This window comes from Eleginops maclovinus, chromosome 24, assembly GCF_036324505.1.
Source record: "Eleginops maclovinus isolate JMC-PN-2008 ecotype Puerto Natales chromosome 24, JC_Emac_rtc_rv5, whole genome shotgun sequence".
NCBI lineage: Eukaryota > Metazoa > Chordata > Actinopteri > Perciformes > Eleginopidae > Eleginops > Eleginops maclovinus.
The window spans coordinates 359,118-378,531 of record NC_086372.1 but is presented as its reverse complement, the minus strand read 5'-3'; the positions used below and the strand labels follow the sequence as shown (position 1 = coordinate 378,531).

Below are 19,414 nucleotides of genomic sequence, written 5' to 3'. Positions count from 1 at the left end.
CAGAGCTGAATGGAAATAAGATGGAATATAAAACATCAGGTTACAACTCTTAAAATCTGTTGCACTGATTTATTGTTATCTCTATAAAAAGTCAGAAAATATTCAAATATAAATGTTAAAATCTCCCAAAATCAAAGATGATGTGTAATTTCAGACAAACACATGAACACACACACAGCGTTTCTGACACAAACCTGCAAGATTTTCATTGTTAAATTGATCCAAATTGCACTTTTTTTTTTAACAATACTGGTTAAAAAGTATGTGAGACAGGCTGTGTTGCAGCCCTATAATTGAAAGAAATCATTTAAAATAAACTAAATATAAAGGACTGAGAATCGAGCCCTGAGGAACCCCTCAAGTAATCGTTTTAGCAGTGATTAGCTTGTTTGCTATCATGCTAGCATAAACTGCTTGTAAACTGCTATCATATTCTGTCCAATTCCAGCTAATTCTGACGAACACATTTATAAATGCAGATTATCTTTAAAGTATTTAAAGGAGCTTTTATACCAACAACAATCTGTCTTTTGAAAAGTGGAATTATTCCTTTTGGGTTTTTTGATATTTATTCTCGTGCTGTTTCAAGTATGCAAATGAAAGAGGACCAAATAAAAAACAAGATTGTGTTTCCATCAGAACATTTACTCAAGTCTTTCTTATGGTCAGAATATAGCATTTAAAAATGGAAACACGGGAAACGTTGACAAATGAACTGCAAGCCAATACAATTTAAAAACATGAAGTTATGATCGGTTTTGAGACGCGTTTGGACACATTGTTAGGGATGTATAACGGTTACAGAACCAGCCTCCGGGCCGGCCCGCGGTGCCTCCTCTTCCGGCTTCCGCTCTTCTCTTTGGGCATCAGCTGCTTGATGCCCTCGTGGATCCAGCTGATGTATTTGGACACCTGAGTGTACACACCATATTTCCCTTTCCGAGCACAGCCTTCGCCCCAACTCACGATGCCGGTGATGAAGTATGTGTTTCCGTAGCGCGTGACGTGCGGCCCGCCGCTGTCGCCTTGGCACGAGTCCTTGGCTATCGTGTCGTAGCCGGCACAGAACATGCGCGTGGTGATGCGCAGCTGCGTGGACTCGAAGCAGGTCTGCCGGTCCACGTAGGGCATGGTGAGGCGCTGCAGGATGGTGGACGGCTGCCGGCCCTCGCCCAGGCGTCCGAACCCGCTCACCATGCCGTCCGGCTGCCGCATCAACACCTGCAGGACCCGGGGGGGAAGAGTTAGCGCTGGAAGCAATGATTCATATTTATTTTTTTGTTTCATCAAGTAATACTTTAGATAAAGTGTGCAGCTTCTTATAAGATGTTAGTTTATCAGTTCTGCTTCTGAGGACAGATCTTATTTATGTTACATTACCTAAATAGAAATGATAAAGGACCAATTATGGAACCCTGAGGAACCTCATAAGTAATAATTGGTGTTGTCAGAGGGATATCCATGTATCTGGGATGATCTCTGTTTGCTAATTTGTTAGCATCAACTCCTTCAGAAGCTTATAGCATCAACACCTCGATAGTCTGAACCAGAGTCAGTACTTTTGGCAGGTTTCCCAGTGCTCAGATGGGCCCTGAATGTCCAACTTTATTCGTTAAACACATTTAAAACTTCACCCTCTCAGCGAAGTCCTGCTCAGGGATGCAGGCGGGCAGGATGAATTGAGAGAACTTGATGGGCGTCGATAGCTTCATCAATGCGATGTCGTTGTGGTAGGTGTCTGGCTTGTATCTGTGGTGCGTGATGATCGTCTCCACTTCGTGCGTCGCCTCGTTACCTTCATTCACCAACACGTCAAACTCCCCTGGAACGTATTTCAGTTAAAACTTGCCACATACAGTGGGGCAAAAAAGTATTCAGCCACCAATTGTGCAAGTTCTCCCATTTCAAAAGATGAGAGAGGCCTGTCATTTTCATCATAGGTACACTTCAACTATGAGAGACAGAATGGGGAAAAATCCAGGAAATCACATTGTAGGATTTTAATGAATTCATTGGTAAAATAAGTATTGGGTCACCTACAAACAAGCAAGATTTCTGGCTCTCACAGACCTGTAACTTCTTCTTTAAGAGGCTCCTCTGTCCTCCACTCGTTACCTGTATTAATGGCACCTTTTTGAACTGGTTATCAGTATAAAAGACACCTGTCCACAACCTCAAACAGCCATACTCCAAACTCCACTATGGCCAAGACCAAAGAGCTGTCAAAGGAGACCAGAGACAACATTGTAGACCTGCACCAGGCTGGGAAAACTGAATCTGCAATAGGTAAGCAGCTTGGTGTGAAGAAATCAACTGTGGGAGCAATTATTAGAACATGGAAGACATACAAGACCACTGCTAATCTCCCTCCATCTGGGGCTCCACGCAAGATCTCACCCCGTGGGGTCAACATGATCACAAGAATGGTGAGCAAAAATCCCAGAACCACACGGGGGGCCCTAGTGAATGACCTGCAGAGAGCTGGGACCAAAGTAACAGAGGCTACCATCAGTAACACACTACGCCGCCAGGGACTTACATCCTGCAGTTCCAGACGTGTCCCCCTGCTTAAGCCAGTACATGTCCAGGCCCGTCTGAAGTTTGCTAGAGGGCATTTGGATGATCCAGAAGAGGATTGGGAGAATGTCATATGGTCAGATGAAACCAAAATAGAACTTTTTGGTAAAAACTCAACTGGTCGTGTTTGGAGGAGAAAGACTGCAGAGTTGCCTCCAAAGAACACCATACCTACTGTGAAGCATGGGGGGGGAGACATCATGCTTTGGGGCTGTTCTTCTGCAAAGGGACCAGGACGACTGATCTGTGTAAAGGAAAGAATGAATGGGGCCATGTATCGTGAGATTTTGAGTGGAAACCTCCTTCCATCAGCAAGGGCACTGAAGATGAAGCGTGGCTGGGTCTTTCAGCATGACAGTGATCCCAAACACACCGCCAGGGCAACGAAGGAGTGGCTTCGTAAGAAGCATTTCAAGGTCCTGGAGTGGCCTAGTCTCCAGATCTCAACCTCATAGAAAATCTTTGGAGGTAGTTGAAAGTCCGTGTTTCCCAGCGACAGCCCCAAAACATCCCTGCTTTAGAGGAGATCTGCATGGAGGAATGGGCCAAAATACCAGCAACAGTGTGGAAACCTTGTGAAGACTTACAGAAAACCTTTGACCTCTGTCATTGCCAACAAAGGGGATATAACAAAGTATTGAGATGAACTTTTGTTATTGACCAAATACTTATTTTCCACAATCATTTGAAATGAATTCTTTAAAATCCTACAATGTGATTTCCTGGACTGTTTCCCCCATTCTGTCTCTCATAGTTGAAGTGTACCTATGATGAAAATTACAGGCCTCTCTCATCTTTTGAAATGGGAGAACTTGCACAATTGGTGGCTGACTAAATACTTTTTTGCCCCACTGTAAATCTGCAGCCTGTTTTATATCCGGGTCGCTCATACCTACCCAGTCTCACGTAGATGTAGCTGGAGGCGTTCATGCAGTGGGCGGCGGTCAGGATGACGTACTCGTTCAGGATCGTTCCTCCACAGAAACCCTGTTTGTCCTCGTTCAGGAGGAGAGCCTGCAGGACCAGATAATAAACGGGTTATGCTGAACATTAATGAATCCCAACTGTGCTAACCCGAACACAACGACGAGTAAAACCAGACCATCGTTTCTTATTTTAATTTGAAACGTGTTTACCTGCCACGGACACTCCCCTGGAGGACAGTCCTCTCCGTTGACGATGCGCGTCATACTGGCCATCTGAGAGAACAGCCTCTTCTCGGACACGGCGCCCTCCGGCAGGAAGTCTCTGTTCTCTGGCAGGAAGGTGCTGTTGTTGCTGATGTTCTCCATCACTGAAGTCTGGTTCAACACTTTAGAATTGGTGCTGAGGTCCAACAGACCCGACACGGTACCGTTGCCCTGCGTTGTGTTCTGGCGCTCGTACCGGAAAACTGCCCGGACGTTTTCTGTGACCACGGCGCCGCATTTAAAGACCTCTGTAAGAGTTCAGAGTTTTGTGTTATTGCAGGAAATAATCTGTGTCAAACAAACCCTCTGAGAGTCTGACGCTGAGTCAGCGGGTTCTGTCTCTGCCACAGGAAGGAGCATCTGACCACCCCTCTCTGTCTACCTGAAGATATCTTCTAACTAAACACCAACGGTACAACAACGGTAACACGTAGAGTTTGTTTCACCGTTGGAGTCGCAGGATTTATCGTCAGATCCCAGGAAGTATCCGGTGGCGCAGGAGCACTGAACGTTTCCCAAGGCCAGGTTACAGAAGTGCTGGCAGCCACCATTTGTATTCTCGCACAGCTCGGGGATAACTGCAGAGATACAGGAAGTGGTGTTAGCATCAGTTTAAAAGGAAGCAGTGTTAGCATCAATAGCATGAGCATAAAGGGCGTTGATGGGCCCGTACCGATCTCACAGTTGTAGCCCTGGTATCCGTCTTTGCAGTAACACGTGTAGCTGCCGACCCCGTCTTTACAAACTCCATCATGAGCGCACGGCACCGACTGGCAAGCGTCGCCATCTGAACAACAAGTAAACGCGATTTACTCAGGTGAAACAACACAAACAACACACTCTTAGCTCCTGGTTTCTTTGGTACATTTCCCGCTCTACGGATATTGAAGGGTTCATGCAGACGTTGATATGAACCAGACGCTCTATAGGTTTAGTTGTGACAACATAACAAAAGTCTTACCAATGTACTTGGCCCAGAATTCATCCTGAAAGGCAATGAAAGAGAATTCAATGAATGGACATATGTGTTCTGCAGGTGTTTTTTAAAGACAGATTTTCAGGAGATATTCACCGTTTTATCTGCGTTTTCAAAGATCTCTCGCGCTTCTTCCCAGTTGCATCGCTCCTCCATGCACTCCCTCTCCATGTTGCCCTGTTTCATTTCCTCCAGGAAACTGTTCGCTCGTCTCTGGCGGGTCAGAACCTGCCGGGCCAAGTCGCCGCCCAGAAACACTGAAGCACAAACATCGTTAAGATTCTGGAAAACGCTCCGAAAGCCTTTCTCTCTCTGAGAGTGAATCACGTTACCTGTGTTAGCCACATTAGCTTTATTAGCCACTTTAGCAACTTAGCGGACACTTTATGCTTTATTTTGTAAAATATTTCAATATCTTTATCATTTCTGGCATTTTATTCCAAGTTATTTGTGTGATTTATTTGGCAGTGTTTCTAAAAGTGCTTTTTATCTAAGCTCTTTAAACGTTTCACAGTTCCCCTCCAGACCGTTCTGGCACCACATGAGAAGTACTGTCGCCACAACTCGATATTCTCAACATCCAAACCGAAAGCCGCAGCAACCACCAATAAGATGCCACAAACGATCCTTTAAGCCACGAAGAAAACCTCATCGCTCGTCTTCCTCGTTATAATTCATCAGATCAGAAAACCTTCAAATTAATCCAAAACGGAAATAATTTTAGCCCTTCTGTTCGGTACTAAACACAGAAAACAAGACGGGGTCAAGGGTCAACACCCCCCCATACAGGACAAACAACACACACTCAACCTGCCCCCCCCCCACACACACACTTTAACCCCCCCATCTTGACACCTGAAATATGTAGATGAGCGTACCTAGGTGCGCGGCGGTCAGTGGCAGCAGCATCGAGCCGAGCGTCAGCCGGAGAACAAACGTCAACATGGCGCCGCGAGTACGGAGGAAAACTAAAACCTGAGAGAGACGAGAGGGAGCAATGGAGTCTGACGGGGGAGGAGGGAGGGCAACGACCTGAAGGGAGGGCGGGGGGGAGTGTTTACATTCAGCCAGGTTTAAACTCTGACTCAGCTGAGGTCAACATGTGTTTACTCTGCAGACTGAAGGGGGGAAGAACTCCGACCTCCTTTAAGTGTCACAATAAAATAACTCAGTCAGAGATTTTAAATAATGCAGCTGCACATTTTTATTTTTAATAATTATTAATCATTTTATAATTCACAATATTTATTTATAATGTATTCACATTTTTACCATCCATATTGATTTTTTAATATTTGTAATTATTTTCAAATGTTTTTATTAAATAGATTATTCTATATTTAATATTTCATAATGTCCATTTTCTATATATTATTTCTTACGTATTCAATTATTTATTCCATGATTAATAATATTTATGTATTTCTTTAATCTATATTATCTGTATGTGTATTTATATATATAAATACACATACAGATAAAGAATGTTTTTTACCTCATTTATTTATTATACATTTGTTGTTATCGTATTACTGCAGCGACTTGTACATATTTATTATGAGTACAATTAAACACAGCTTCAAGTAAATTAGCTGCCGTATTATGAAAAAAAAACAGCACGAAAGTCAATAATATAAAATACACGAAAAGAAAAACGCTAAATATGAAATCACTGTCGGTGGAACTTTTATTCAGCATCTTAAGATCAACACATAATACAGAAGTGTGTATAACGTCCAATATATATCAGGAACAAGTCGAGGAACAAGTCGAGGAACAAGTCGAGGAACAGAAGTTGAAGAACAAGTCGAGGAACAAGTCAAGTAACAAGTCGAGGAACAGAAGTCGAGGAACAAGTCGAGGAACAAGTCGAGGAACAAGTCGAGGAACAGAAGTTGAAGAACAAGTCGAGGAACAGAAGTTGAAGAACAAGTCGAGGAACAGAAGTTGAAGAACAAGTCGAGGAACAAGTCAAGTAACAAGTCGAGGAACAGAAGTTGAAGAACAAGTCAAGTAACAAGTCGAGGAACAGAAGTCGAGGAACAAGTCGAGGAACAGAAGTTGAAGAACAAGTCAAGTAACAAGTCGAGGAACAGAAATCGAGGAACAAGTCGAGGAACAGAAGTTGAAGAACAAGTCGAGGAACAGAAGTTGAAGAACAAGTCGAGGAACAGAAGTTGAAGAACAAGTCGAGGAACAGAAGTTGAAGAACAAGTCGAGGAACAGAAGTTGAAGAACAAGTCGAGGAACAGAAGTTGAAGAACAAGTCGAGGAACAAGTCAAGTAACAAGTCGAGGAACAGAAGTTGAAGAACAAGTCGAGGAACAGAAGTTGAAGAACAAGTCGAGGAACAACTCGAGGAACAAGTCGAGGAACAGAAATTGAAGAACAAGTCGAGGAACAAGTCGAGGAACAGAAGTTGAAGAACAAGTCGAGTAACAGAAGTTGAAGAACAACTCGAGGAACAACTCGAGGAACAAGTCGAGGAACAGAAATTGAAGAACAAGTCGAGGAACAAGTCGAGGAACAAGTCGAGGAACAACTCGAGGAACAAGTCGAGGAACAGAAATTGAAGAACAAGTCGAGGAACAAGTCGAGGAACAGAAGTTGAAGAACAAGTCGAGGAACAACTCGAGGAACAAGTCGAGGAACAGAAATTGAAGAACAAGTCGAGGAACAAGTCGAGGAACAGAAGTTGAAGAACAAGTCGAGGAACAGAAGTTGAAGAACAAGTCGAGGAACAGAAGTTGAAGAACAAGTCGAGAACAAGTCGAGGAACAGAAGTCGAGGAACAGAAGTCGAGTAAGGAACAGAAGTCGAGGAACAAGTGGAGGAACAGAAGTCGAGGAACAGAAGTCGAGTAAGGAACAGAAGTCGAGGAACAGAAGTCGAGTAAGGAACAGAAGTCGAGGAACAAGTCGAGGAACAGAAGTTGAAGAACAAGTCGAGGAACAGAAGTTGAAGAACAAGTCGAGAAACAAGTCGAGGAACAGAAGTCGAGGAACAGAAGTCGAGTAAGGAACAGAAGTCGAGGAACAGAAGTCGAGTAAGGAACAGAAGTCGAGGAACAGAAGTCGAGGAACAGAAGTCGAGGAACAGAAGTCGAGTAAGGAACAGAAGTCGAGGAACAAGTGGAGGAACAGAAGTCGAGTAAGGAACAGAAGTCGAGGAACAAGTGGAGGAACAGAAGTCGAGTAAGGAACAGAAGTCGAGGAACAAGTGGAGGAACAGAAGTCGAGGAACAGAAGTCGAGTAAGGAACAGAAGTCGAGGAACAAGTGGAGGAACAGAAGTCGAGTAAGGAACAGAAGTCGAGGAACAAGTGGAGGAACAGAAGTCGAGTAAGGAACAGAAGTCGAGGAACAAGTGGAGGAACAAGTGGAGGAACAGAAGTGGAAGAACAAGTCGAAATTATTCTTTAACTTTCATTTATTCCCTTAAAGCTCATTTCTAAATGTTTTCCCTATAAATGTCAGGTTGAAATGAAACCCCCCTAACCCCACGATAATAGTTTAAACCAGTTTCTGCTGCATCATGTCGAGCTGCTTCCCGGTTGGGGGTGTCTCAATAGGGTTTCCCGGGGGGGGGGGGGGGTTCTTCATGGTGGCCTCCACCCAGTTCAAGAAGTTGGCCATCTTGGCGTACACCCCATAATACCCGGGGTGAGCGCAGCCCTGCCCCCACCCGACCACGCCGGACAGGAAGTGGGTTTGGCCGTACAGCGTGACCAGCGGACCCCCGTCGTCGCCGCGGCAGCTGTCCTGCCTGCCCTCCAGGTACCCGGCGCACAGCATGTTGTCGGTGAAGTTGAAGCCAGATCGCCGGGAACATTCTGTGTTCGTCAGGATGGGAATGTTCATCCGGCGGAGGAGTGGGGAGGTTGGTGTGAGGGGGCCGGCGGGGGCATTACCCCCTGTGGTGCGCCGCCCCCATCCCGACACCACGTGGTAGCGCACCGGCAGCAGCTCCCGCCCAGCGAAGTCTCGGGTCGGCAGACAGATGGGGACAACCCGGCGATTTGGCGTTACCGGGAGGTGAAGACGCAGCAGAGCGACGTCACCGTCACCTGATGCCGGTACGTAACCGGGATAGGGGATCGCCATGGATACAGGTATGTGCTGCTCCGTGCCCTCCAACACCTCCAGGTTGTGTTCCCCTGGAGACAACAAATAAAATAAGCACCATTACAGGTGGACTCATTTACAGGTGGACTCGTTTACAGGTGGACTCGTTTACAGGTGGACTCGTTTACAGGTGGACTCATTTACAGGTGGACTCGTTTACAGGTGGACTCGTTTACAGGTGGACTCATTTACAGGTGGACTCGTTTACAGGTGGACTCGTTTACAGGTGGACTCGTTTACAGGTGGACTCGTTAACAGGTGGACTCGTTTACAGGTGGACTCGTTTACAGGTGGACTCGTTTACAGGTGGACTCGTTTACAGGTGAACTCGTTTACAGGTAGAATCGTTAACAGGTAGATTCGTTACCTGCCACCACGGTGAAATTTTGGTCGTTGTTGTTGCCATGGATACAGTGTGCCGCGGTGACGACCCATTGGCTGTTAACCAGAACCCCCCCACAGTGACTCTCTCCGTTTAACTGGACCAGAACCTGAGGAGGAACAAACCACATTATAGTTTCTGACAGGTATTAGCTGTTACTGATCCCGTCAGCCTGTAGGGGACGCCGGCCTCTCTTTACCTGCCAGGGACACTCTCCGGGGGGGCACTGGTTCCCCCCCACCAGCCGCGTCTGACCCACCAAACCCTGATCCGGGACCGGGTCCTTCGGAGGAAGCTGACCACACGGGAACTCCACTGGAACAGAAATACAGAATATATCAGGAAAAAAAGTCTGAATATTTTAGAAAAAGTCGTCATTTTAAGAGCAAAGATCATCCAGTCCAGACTCTGCTGCCCCCTGCTGTTTACGAATGTAACTGCACCTTCCCTACACAAAGGTGGGTGTCATACTTACAGTAAACGTACGTCTCTAAGTAAGTCTTATTTAAATAGTTTCTGTACCCTGAGCCACGCACTCCCGGCCGTCCTCCCCCAGTTTGTATCCGTCGGCGCACAAACATTTTCGTTGTTCCTCCGATCCGTCGCAGAAGTGTTCGCAGTTTCCGTTCTGATAGAGACACTTCAGCGCGTCTTCTATCACTGCGGAGAAGAAATCAGTGACGATACGTAAAGACGAGTAGCTAAATACATAACACATGTTTACAGACAACTGTGAGGGAACTTCACAAAGGTAGAAAACCTAAAGCAAAGGTAGTGCCGCTCAGCTTCAGCCGTCAGGATCTGTCGTCCTGTGTTTTAGAGCGTACCTGTCTGGCAGTACTGTCCCTCGAAGCCCTCGCTGCAGTAACATTTGTACGAAGTGTCCATGAAGACGCACGTCCCGTTGTTACGACACGGGTTCTCCAGGCAGGGGTCGCGACCTGCAGACAGAAAACATCGTCACTCCGAGAGACGTTCGATAACGTTATTATCTGGAGTACTGAGAGAAGGCGGACTAAGAACAAAGTCTAAGGAGCGGCTCAGTCGGCTGAGGATCAACGAGTCTCAGACTGCTGTCAACTGATCAATAAATACCTGAATAAATCCATGTTCTGATCCCAGAAACACTGCACCTCATTCTGCTGCTTTAAGAACCACCTTTAATGAAAATACTCACGGTCATACGACAGCCAGAACTGGATCTGCAAAGATAAAAACACATTTTATTCAGCTTTACGGACCTGTGTTTCCACAAGCTACAGAATATGGAATATTTAGTGAGCTTACCGTCCTGTCCTTGTCCTCGAAGACTTCCCGCGCCTCCTCGTAGTCGCAGATCTCCTCGATGCACTCCCGCTCCAGGTTCCCTTGTTTCAGCTCCTCCAGGAAGCCGCTGTTGGCTCGCCGCCATCGCTGCAACACGGCACTCGCCTGCTGCCTCTCCACAAACACTTCGAACATCAGAAACAATCATCATTACAGCCGGTCAGCACGCACCAACAGGAAACACCTGGAGACAGCGGCTTGGCATCAGGTTAGCATCATGGAACATTACTGAACGCATCTCAGAGACTCTGATGGATTTTACGGCCAATATTTTCTGTTGGATAGTTATGAGGGGTCGTTAGCGACATTATTCAGAAATACCGTTCACACACACATATGAAATGCTCTCACACACACGTATGAAATGCTCTCACACACACACTGAGATCCCTCTCACACACACACTGAGATCCCTCTCACACACACACTGAGATCCCTCTCACACACACACTGAGATCCCTCTCACACAACACACTGAGATCCCTCTCACACACACACTGAGATCCCTCTCACACACACACTGAGATCCCTCTCTCACACACACTGAGATCCCTCTCACACACACACTGAGATCCCTCTCACACACACACTGAGATCCCTCTCACACACACACTGAGATCCCTCTCACACAACACACTGAGATCCCTCTCACACACACACTGAGATCCCTCTCACACACACACTGAGATCCCTCTCACACACACACTGAGATCCCTCTCACACACACACTGAGATCCCTCTCACACACACACTGAGATCCCTCTCACACACACACTGAGATCCCTCTCACACACACACTGAGATCCCTCTCACACACACACTGAGATCCCTCTCACACACACACTGAGATCGCATTTCGTGTGTGTGTGTGTGTGAACAGTATTTCTGAATAATGTCCCTAACGGCCCCTCATAGTCACAATTAGACACACATTAATCCATTAAGAGATACAAAGCTACCTAAAGGAGGTTCAAAACTGTCAGAATGAAAACCGACCAAAAATGTCAACAATGACTAAATACAAGCAACCAAAAAAAAGATCCCGCAAAGCTGATCATCTGAAACTACCAAAACAGACGGAAAACACTGAAGGAAACGAAAAGCAACACACAAACTACCAAATAAAGAAGTTATCACACCACAAAGAGATGTACATGTAAAACCAAAACTAACCTAGAAAAATACCCAAAACACTTGAAACTACTAAGAGACGTAAAATTAGCAGAGACACAAAAAGCTGCGACTGAAAATGACCAGAGACGTATCTGTTTCACACAATAAAAAAATGCATATACCAGAATATAGCTTTATTACGTTGACATACTGCCACCATTTAGCTAACACGCTACCATCATGTCTGTATGCTAATGCTATGCTAATATGCTAACATGTTTCCTGGTTGTTTACCTGCAGCCTGAGCCAGGCCGGTCAGCAGCAGCCAGCAGACGCACCTCACAAACATCGTGGTGTGTTCACTGTCTCCTCTCAACCCGACTAATGAGGTTTACCTTCAGGCGCTGCCCCCCCAAACCAGGTCAGTGAACACACCTCCACTCTGACCTATGACCCTTTACTATCTGCTGCAAACACATGTATTATATAAGATGAATCCCAGCTCATTCACGTTTCAGCAGCAACACTACACGTATAAAGTACACACACTGAGTATTTCCGCAGTGAACGTACACATTTTGTACGTGGAGGATGACACAGAGAGGTCTTCACTGACTGCAAAATAAGTAAGTACTGCACACACATGTTTATTCACTGGTGAATCTGAGCCTCACTCGTATATACTCAGTTTATTATCAGCAACAAGGCAGGTCTGTATATATATATATACTCTTCCTACATTTATCTGACGGATGAGTTCCTGTACAAATCATCAAAACAAAAATATAATAAGCTGATCATGATTTATTATTCACTGACTGGATTACTTCTGTCGTCCAAGGGAACTTTAATATGAAAGAAACCAAAGGTTTTTGGGATTTCAATGACTCTAAGTAATGAATTAGGAATCTAAATATGTGGCTGTCTCCTCAGATGGTGTGGTTGAGTCCCGCGGTCTCGCTGTTGTTCCCCGGCGGTGCGTTCAGGGTCATGGTGTGGTTGTGTATCCAGGGTAGGAAGTTGGACACCCGGGTGTAGATGCCGTAGTTCCCGGGCCGAGCGCAGCCCCGCCCCCAGCTCACAATGCCCAGCAGGAAGTGGGTCTGGCGGTACAACGTCACCAGCGGGCCGCCGCTGTCGCCCTTACATGAGTCCTGCTGGCCCTCGATGTAACCGGCGCAGAACATGTTAGCCGTTAGCTTCACGCCGCTCTGCTCCTCACACTGCTGAGTCCGGATCCTCGGTACCTTCAGGCGCCGCAGGACGTTTGAGGTGGGCCCGTTCTCGGCCCGCCGGCCCCAGCCGCTCACCGTGTGCTCGCTCACCGCCCACAGCTCGCGCTCCGCCAGGGGACGCGTCGGCAAGCAGGCCGGAACGGCGTACGGCGTGAAGACGACCGGCGACGCTAACTTCAGCAGCGCGATGTCGTTGTCCGCCGTGCTCTTCACGTAGCCCTCATGCATGAAGATCTGCGACACCGCGAGCAGCTGTTCCGTGCCCTCCGACACCGCCGTGTTGTGCTCGCCTGGAACAAGACACAACGAGTCAAACGCGTTTCATTCCTCCTTGATTAAAATAACGGGCAGTGAAAACAGAGCAGAGCTCCTCCATCAACCAATAGATTTCCTTACCTGCGACCACTTTGAGGAACTGGACCTGGGCGTCCTCCACGCAGTGAGAGGCTGTGAGGATCCAGAAGGGTTTATAGATCACTCCTCCACAGAAGCCTTTACCTTTATACACCAGCAGAACCTGGAGAACAACAGGAAGCAGGACCAGTAACTTCCTGTGATTAAAGATGAAGCCTTCAGAATTTCGATCAGGACAGAAAAGAGATGAAGAAACACCAAACATTCCAACATGAAATTCCCTGTTTCTGTTTTCCTGCCTCAGTTTGACCTGTGTGTTATCTCAGGTTACCTGAGGGTCTCTACCAGATTCTGGTTCTGGCAGATTACAGGGTTAAAGTCCAGTTGTGTAACTTTGGGATCCCCCTCGAATGACGGATCAGGGTTAGCAGTAAATGTTGTACTGTCTCTTTAAGGCGACTTACCTGCCAGGGGCATTCCCCTTTAGGACACTCGACCCCTCCGACAATCCGGGCCCGGGAGTCCTGCTGCGCCTTATTTTCCCCGAGCAGAACCGGAACCATGCCGCACGCTATGGCCTCTGAAACACGAAGGGAACACCTGAACATGTTTCTTAAAGCAGCAGATGTTATTCAGTGGCGTCCCACAGGGATCCACAGTGGGGCCTCTGTTTTCATCAAGTGTTGAACGTCCCACCTTTAGCCACGCAGCCCAATCCGTCGTCATGCAGGAAGTATCCGTCGGCACAGGAGCAGTTCAGTCTTCGTCCTTCCTGGTCTTCTTCGCAGTATTGCTCACAGCCTCCGTTCTGCAGCAGACAGGTGTCCCGCACCGCACTCTGCTCTGCACAGCACAACAACAGCTTCAGATTCCAGCTTCAGCTCAACGAACATTCACAGTTCCCCCATCGATCGTGTGTCTCTCACCCAGCTCACAGGTGAGTCCACTGAAGTTGGGGAGGCAGAAGCAGGTGAAGGACGAACCCTGAGGAGAGCAGCTGCCCCCGTTCAGACACGGACCAGAAACACACACCTCCGGTACTACGCACACATGTAAACACAGGTAACACACACAGGAAACACACACACAGGAAACACACACACAGGAAACACACACACAGGAAACACACACACACAGGAAACACACACAGGAAACACACACACAGGAAACACACACACAGGAAACACACACACAGGAAACACACACAGGAAACACACACACAGGAAACACACACACAGGAAACACACACACAGGAAACACACACACAGGAAACACACACAGAAACACACACAGGAAACACACACACAGGAAACACACACACAGGAAACACACACAGGAAACACACACACAAGAAACACACACACAGGAAACACACACACAGGAAACACACACAAGAAACACACACACAGGAAACACACAACACAGGAAACACACACAGGAAACACACACAGGAAACACACACACAGGAAACACACACAGGAAACACACACAGGAAACACACACAGGAAACACACACACAGGAAACACACACAGGAAACACACACAGGAAACACACACACACAGGAAACACACACAGGAAACACACACACACAGGAAACACACACAGGAAACACACACACACAGGAAACACACACAGGAAACACACACACAGGAAACACACACAGGAAACACACACAGGAAACACACACACAGGAAACACACACACAGGAAACACACACAGGAAACACACACACAGGAAACACACACAGGTAACACACACAGGAAACACACACAGGAAACACACACAGGAAACACACACACAGGAAACACACACAGGAAACACACACACAGGAAACACACACAGGAAACACACACAGGTAACACACACAGGTAACACACACAGGTATCACTCATTACTCATAGTGCTGAGTCATGCTCTGCAGGAACCAGAACACACTGAATGTGTGGCTCACCGTTGTACGTCCTCCAGAACTCGTCCTGAGAGGAACAGAACCACGTTTGAAAATCTGTCTCTAAATTCAAATCTGTTGTGATGTGAGTGGGAGCTGACCGTGGTCTCGGTGTGTTCGAACACCTCCCTCGCCTCCTCGTAGGAACATCGCTCTTCCAGACACTCCCTCTTCAGATCCCCCATCTGGAGCTCCTCAAACCAGCCTGAGTTATACCTCCGGACCCTGACTAGAACACTGTGGGCTGGACCCGGGTCCTGAAACACTGTGGAAACACAAGTCAGCATTATGAATCCTAAACCCTGATATACTCAGCATTTCATCACCTGCTCCTTGTCCGTTTCCTGAATGTGTTTCCGGTTGTTATCCTGGAATATTATCCTGGAATAATATCCTGGAATATTATCCTGGAATAATATCCTGGAATATTATCCTGGAATATTATCCTGGAATAATATCCTGGAATATTATCCTGGAATAATATCCTGGAATAATATCCTGGAATAATATCCTGGAATATTATCCTGGAATAATATCCTGGAATATTATCCTGGAATAATATCCTGGAATAATATCCTGGAATAATATCCTGGAATAATATCCTGGAATAATATCCTGGAATAATATCCTGGAATAATATCCTGGAATAATATCCTGGAATAATATCCTGGAATAATATCCTGGAATAATATCCTGGAATAATATCCTGGAATAATATCCTGGAATAATATCCTGGAATAATATCCTGGAAGAAGGTCTGAGGTGAACACGGGCTGGTTCTTGTTCTACCTCCTAAGAGACATCAGTAAATCCCCCACTGGTGGAGTTAACAACTCCGGTCTTAAAGTCATGTGACCGTACTGCTGTATCTACCAGCTGAACCCTAATGCTAGTTAGCATCATGCTAACACCTTGAACTCCTCTTTAAGGCACCGTATAAACACTTGAGTACTTCCTGTATCAGAGGGTCCGGCGGTCATCCTCACCTGACGTCGGCCGGCAGCCGGAGACGCTGAAGACGACGATGAAGAAGACGCTCAGCTTCATGGTTCCTCAGACAGTAGCGTCTCTGTGGAGCCAAAGGTCCAGAGTCCAGCCCCCCCCCCCCCAAAACCATTGATCACATGTCCCACTGGAACAGACAAACAAGCTGCTGTTTGCCTGCAGGAGGAGATAACGTGGATCAGTTCGGCTGATCCCCTTCAAACGTTATTGTTTCTGAGTACAGTATTGAATCCTTCTGCGTCACAAAGTAGTTTGATATAATTATATTTCAGCATAAAAAACCGCCAACAGCGTTAGTACCAGTTTTATTTATTAAGAATAATCAACGTTATCACATCATCGTCTCGAGTTACAAATCAACATAAAACCTGATTTACAAAGCAAGTGCTCTTAGCATTAGCTTTAGCTTCTTCGATAAGGAGGTGCTATGTTAATGTAGCTTTAGCTTCTTCGATAAGGAGGTGCTATGTTAATGTAGCTTTAGCTTCTTCGATAAGGAGGTGCTATGTTAATGTAGCTTTAGCTATTTTACTGTAGCATTAGCTTTAGCTCCGTCAGTAGTGGGCCATGACGTTCTCGATCCAGCCCAGGAAGTTGCTGACCCGGGCGTAGACCCCGTACAGATTCCTGTTGGCACACCCCTTCCCCCAGCTCACCACGCCAGTCAGGAACCAGGTCTTCTTGTATCGGGTGACCAGGGGCCCCCCGCTGTCTCCCTCGCAGGCGTCGCTGCCCCCGTCCTTCAGCCCGGCACAGAGCATGTTCTTGGTGATGTTGAGGTTGCTGTGCAGGCGGCACTCCTGCAGTGGGACCCTTGGTAGTACCAGGCGCTGCAGGACCCTGGCCGCCGGACCCCGCTGAGCGACTCGTCCCCAGCCTGACACCGTGGACTGCCGGATGCTGCCCAGGGTCCGGCTGAAGGAGGAGTTCCTGGCCGGCAGGCAGACCGGCACCACGTGGGGCCCCAGCTTCACCGGCCTCTGCAGCTTCAGCAGCGCCAGGTCACTGTCCGAGCTCGACTTGTTGTAGGCGCGGTGGATCACGACCTTCACAACGTGCCGCCACTGCTCCGTACGCTCCTCCATGTTCAGGTCGTGCTCACCTGGATGGAAACACCTCTGTTAGAGATCACTTTTAATTTAGAATAAATAAACGGAAGGTAGAGGACTGAGAGCCGATCTGACCGACGGTGACATTGAAGAAGGCGGCAGGTTTCCTCCAGACGCAGTGAGCTGCCGTTAAGACCCAGCGGTTAGAAAGGACGATCGCTCCACACGAAAACACATTATGCTCAGTCAGCAGCGCCTGAGTGGAGAGCAGGTTAAACACGAAGGACACCACAGTCATAGAGGAGGTTTTTCGTCTCACAAAAAACCTGCTCTCACCTGCCAGGGACACTGTCCTTTGGGGCAGTTCTTCCCGTTAATAACTCTGGGGCTGAAGTGCCATAGGGGTCGTCCACAGACCACCTCATCTGATCAGAGACACAAAGACAAGTTCATGTAATTCAAACTAACACCAAGCGAGGGTATCAGCAGTGAGCAAAAACACAATCACTTCTAGACGTCACCATCTTGGTCCTAGAGCAGCCCAGCTCTAGAGACTGTATTATCTTTATAGATATAAAACCAGCCATGGTTCTGACCTTGGGGCTCGCAGCTGCTGTCGTCCTGATGCAGGCGGTACCCCGGAGCGCAGAAACAGACGGGGGAACGATCCGGAAACTCTTTACAGAAATGTTCACAGCCTCCATTTCTGAAGCGGCAACCGCTGGAGGTCTGACGAACTGCGAGAGAAACAGGAAACACAAAGAGGTTCATCGCGTTAGCGTCAGCGGAGGTCATGTGGCGAGACGGTCAGACCTACCTTTGTCGCAGTGATGGCCGTGGAAGTTAGGCGGACATTTGCAGCTGTAGGAGTCGAGGTGACGAGTGCAAGAGGCGCCATTCCTACAGGGCGACGACTGGCAGTGGTCCACCGCTGTGACAGGAAGTACAGTTAGAGGGACAGGAAGTACAGTTAGAGGGACAGGAAGTACAGATACAGGGACAGGAAGTACAGATACAGGGACAGGAAGTACAGATACAGGGACAGGAAGTACGTTATAACCCAACCTGTGTAGCGTCTCCAGAACGCCTCCTGCATAGCAAAAGAAACATTGTTAGCTTAAGAAAACTTAAAGTCATCATCAGAAACTTAACGAGATCCAAACATCGTAAAGTCATCATCATCAGAAACTTAACGAGATCCAAACATCGTAAAGTCATCATCAGAAACTTAACGAGATCCAAACATCGTAAAGTCATCATCAGAAACTTAACGAGATCCAAACATCGTAAAGTTTTGTGTGAACGCACCAGCTGTTGCGGCAGAGCGAAGATCTCCTTCGCCTCTTCGTACGAACACTTCTCCTCGTGACACTCCCGCTCCACGTTCCCGCGCCGCAGCTCCTCGAACAGATAGTTAGCGCGCCGCACGCGGTGCAGGAAGACGCTAGCCTCGGGTCGGCCCACAAAGATTCCACCTTTATTACAAACATTTTATTTTACAAAATACAACGATAAAAAATGTTGGTAGCCGGGTCATTAGCCTGATGTTTCTTCTAACATTAGCATAGCAAGAAGAAGAAGGAGGAGGAGGAGGAGGAGGAGGAGGAGGAGGAGGAGGAGGAGGAGGAGGAGGAGGAGGAGGAGGAGGAGAAGACTGACTTTCAGGGAGCCCAGTGCATGCTGGGATAGCGGCGATAAGGAGGAAGAAGAGTCGTCTGGTGTCTGAGCGGACGGACGCCATGTTTGATCTGATCAAAGGTCAGAAAAACAGAAATGCCCTGAGAGCCGCTCAGGCTGGAACCTCCACTCTTTCTATTTATTTAAAGGATTTAAAGGACCTCTCGTCTCTTCAGAGCCTCCGTTTCTCCTGATATTTAAGGTGTTTATTTTACTTGATTTAAAGGTGGATAAATGGACACTTTAAACAAACACTACAAAACAAAAGAATAACCAATAAAACAAACAAACTCATTTTCAAAATAAAAGCCCTTCATGTTTATAATTGACAGAAAAGCTGTAGAGCTTAGAGTTCATATCAAATATACATTAAATAATGTCCTTGATGCTTAGAATATTAAGAATACATTACCATATATTCAGGTTCAAAGATTGTTATTTATTGTATTATTTATAAT

General features: G+C 47.0%; 4 protein-coding genes across 6 annotated transcripts; all 4 read right to left on the bottom strand.

Annotated features, from left to right (window-relative positions):
- Positions 1 to 49: 49 nt before the first annotated feature.
- On the bottom strand, positions 50 to 5,766 carry f10 (coagulation factor X). 2 transcript variants are annotated; one of them, XM_063878162.1, is made up of 10 exons: positions 5,622 to 5,764; positions 5,076 to 5,434; positions 4,840 to 5,000; positions 4,729 to 4,753; positions 4,441 to 4,554; positions 4,214 to 4,345; positions 3,714 to 4,015; positions 3,474 to 3,591; positions 1,635 to 1,822; positions 50 to 1,221 (listed from the first exon to the last, which is right to left on the bottom strand). In XM_063878162.1, exons 3-10 carry the CDS (start codon positions 4,927 to 4,929, stop codon positions 799 to 801), a joined length of 1,392 nt encoding a protein of 463 aa, XP_063734232.1. In that variant the 5' UTR covers positions 4,930 to 5,000; positions 5,076 to 5,434; positions 5,622 to 5,764; the 3' UTR covers positions 50 to 798. The 2 variants fall into 2 exon arrangements, with proteins under 2 accessions (XP_063734232.1, XP_063734230.1); XM_063878160.1 differs by lacking the exon at positions 5,076 to 5,434 and having other exon boundaries at positions 5,622 to 5,766.
- A 646-nt stretch (positions 5,767 to 6,412) lies between these two features.
- f7i (coagulation factor VIIi) lies at positions 6,413 to 12,065 on the bottom strand. Its single transcript, XM_063878050.1, has 8 exons — positions 11,982 to 12,065; positions 10,536 to 10,699; positions 10,426 to 10,450; positions 10,076 to 10,189; positions 9,771 to 9,908; positions 9,448 to 9,563; positions 9,234 to 9,357; positions 6,413 to 8,898 (listed from the first exon to the last, which is right to left on the bottom strand). The coding sequence occupies exons 1-8, from the start codon at positions 12,034 to 12,036 to the stop codon at positions 8,255 to 8,257; spliced, it is 1,380 nt and encodes a 459-aa protein (XP_063734120.1). The 5' UTR covers positions 12,037 to 12,065; the 3' UTR covers positions 6,413 to 8,254.
- A 296-nt stretch (positions 12,066 to 12,361) lies between these two features.
- f7 (coagulation factor VII) lies at positions 12,362 to 16,321 on the bottom strand. The gene is made up of 8 exons (XM_063878051.1): positions 16,212 to 16,321; positions 15,327 to 15,490; positions 15,229 to 15,253; positions 14,203 to 14,316; positions 13,973 to 14,119; positions 13,741 to 13,856; positions 13,319 to 13,439; positions 12,362 to 13,212 (listed from the first exon to the last, which is right to left on the bottom strand). Exons 1-8 carry the CDS (start codon positions 16,270 to 16,272, stop codon positions 12,617 to 12,619), a joined length of 1,344 nt encoding a protein of 447 aa, XP_063734121.1. The 5' UTR covers positions 16,273 to 16,321; the 3' UTR covers positions 12,362 to 12,616.
- A 201-nt stretch (positions 16,322 to 16,522) lies between these two features.
- On the bottom strand, positions 16,523 to 19,086 carry f7l (coagulation factor VII, like). 2 transcript variants are annotated; one of them, XR_010165300.1, is made up of 9 exons: positions 18,939 to 19,086; positions 18,588 to 18,754; positions 18,345 to 18,369; positions 18,097 to 18,210; positions 17,876 to 18,016; positions 17,616 to 17,704; positions 17,415 to 17,535; positions 16,731 to 17,332; positions 16,523 to 16,691 (listed from the first exon to the last, which is right to left on the bottom strand). XR_010165300.1 is itself a non-coding variant. In XM_063877514.1 (8 exons), exons 1-8 carry the CDS (start codon positions 19,018 to 19,020, stop codon positions 16,785 to 16,787), a joined length of 1,287 nt encoding a protein of 428 aa, XP_063733584.1. In that variant the 5' UTR covers positions 19,021 to 19,086; the 3' UTR covers positions 16,523 to 16,784. The 2 variants fall into 2 exon arrangements, 1 of the variants encoding a protein (XP_063733584.1); XM_063877514.1 differs by having other exon boundaries at positions 16,523 to 17,332.
- Positions 19,087 to 19,414: the final 328 nt, after the last annotated feature.

Bases quoted from the DNA above. Each gene is read 5' to 3' on its own strand.
- f10 (XM_063878160.1), bottom strand. From the start codon at position 5,688: ATGTTGACGTTTGTTCTCCGGCTGACGCTCGGCTCGATGCTGCTGCCA. The intron at 4,754-4,839 runs GTGAATATCTCC...ATTGCCTTTCAG, and splicing joins TTGAAAACGCAGATAAAACG to GATGAATTCTGGGCCAAGTA. The intron at 4,555-4,728 runs GTAAGACTTTTG...CTTGTTGTTCAG, and splicing joins ATTCTGGGCCAAGTACATTG to ATGGCGACGCTTGCCAGTCG.
- f7i (XM_063878050.1), bottom strand. From the start codon at position 12,036: ATGTTTGTGAGGTGCGTCTGCTGGCTGCTGCTGACCGGCCTGGCTCAG. The intron at 10,451-10,535 runs GTAAGCTCACTA...TTATCTTTGCAG, and splicing joins TCGAGGACAAGGACAGGACG to ATCCAGTTCTGGCTGTCGTA. The intron at 8,899-9,233 runs GTAACGAATCTA...TGTTGTCTCCAG, and splicing joins AAATTTCACCGTGGTGGCAG to GGGAACACAACCTGGAGGTG.
- f7 (XM_063878051.1), bottom strand. From the start codon at position 16,272: ATGAAGCTGAGCGTCTTCTTCATCGTCGTCTTCAGCGTCTCCGGCTGC. The intron at 14,120-14,202 runs GTGAGAGACACA...TGTGCTGTGCAG, and splicing joins TGGACTCACCTGTGAGCTGG to AGCAGAGTGCGGTGCGGGAC. The intron at 13,857-13,972 runs GTGGGACGTTCA...TTCGTGTTTCAG, and splicing joins ATTGGGCTGCGTGGCTAAAG to AGGCCATAGCGTGCGGCATG.
- f7l (XM_063877514.1), bottom strand. From the start codon at position 19,020: ATGGCGTCCGTCCGCTCAGACACCAGACGACTCTTCTTCCTCCTTATC. The intron at 18,755-18,938 runs GTCAGTCTTCTC...TTTGTAATAAAG, and splicing joins ATGCACTGGGCTCCCTGAAA to GTGGAATCTTTGTGGGCCGA. The intron at 18,370-18,587 runs GTGCGTTCACAC...TTTGCTATGCAG, and splicing joins TCGCTCTGCCGCAACAGCTG to GAGGCGTTCTGGAGACGCTA.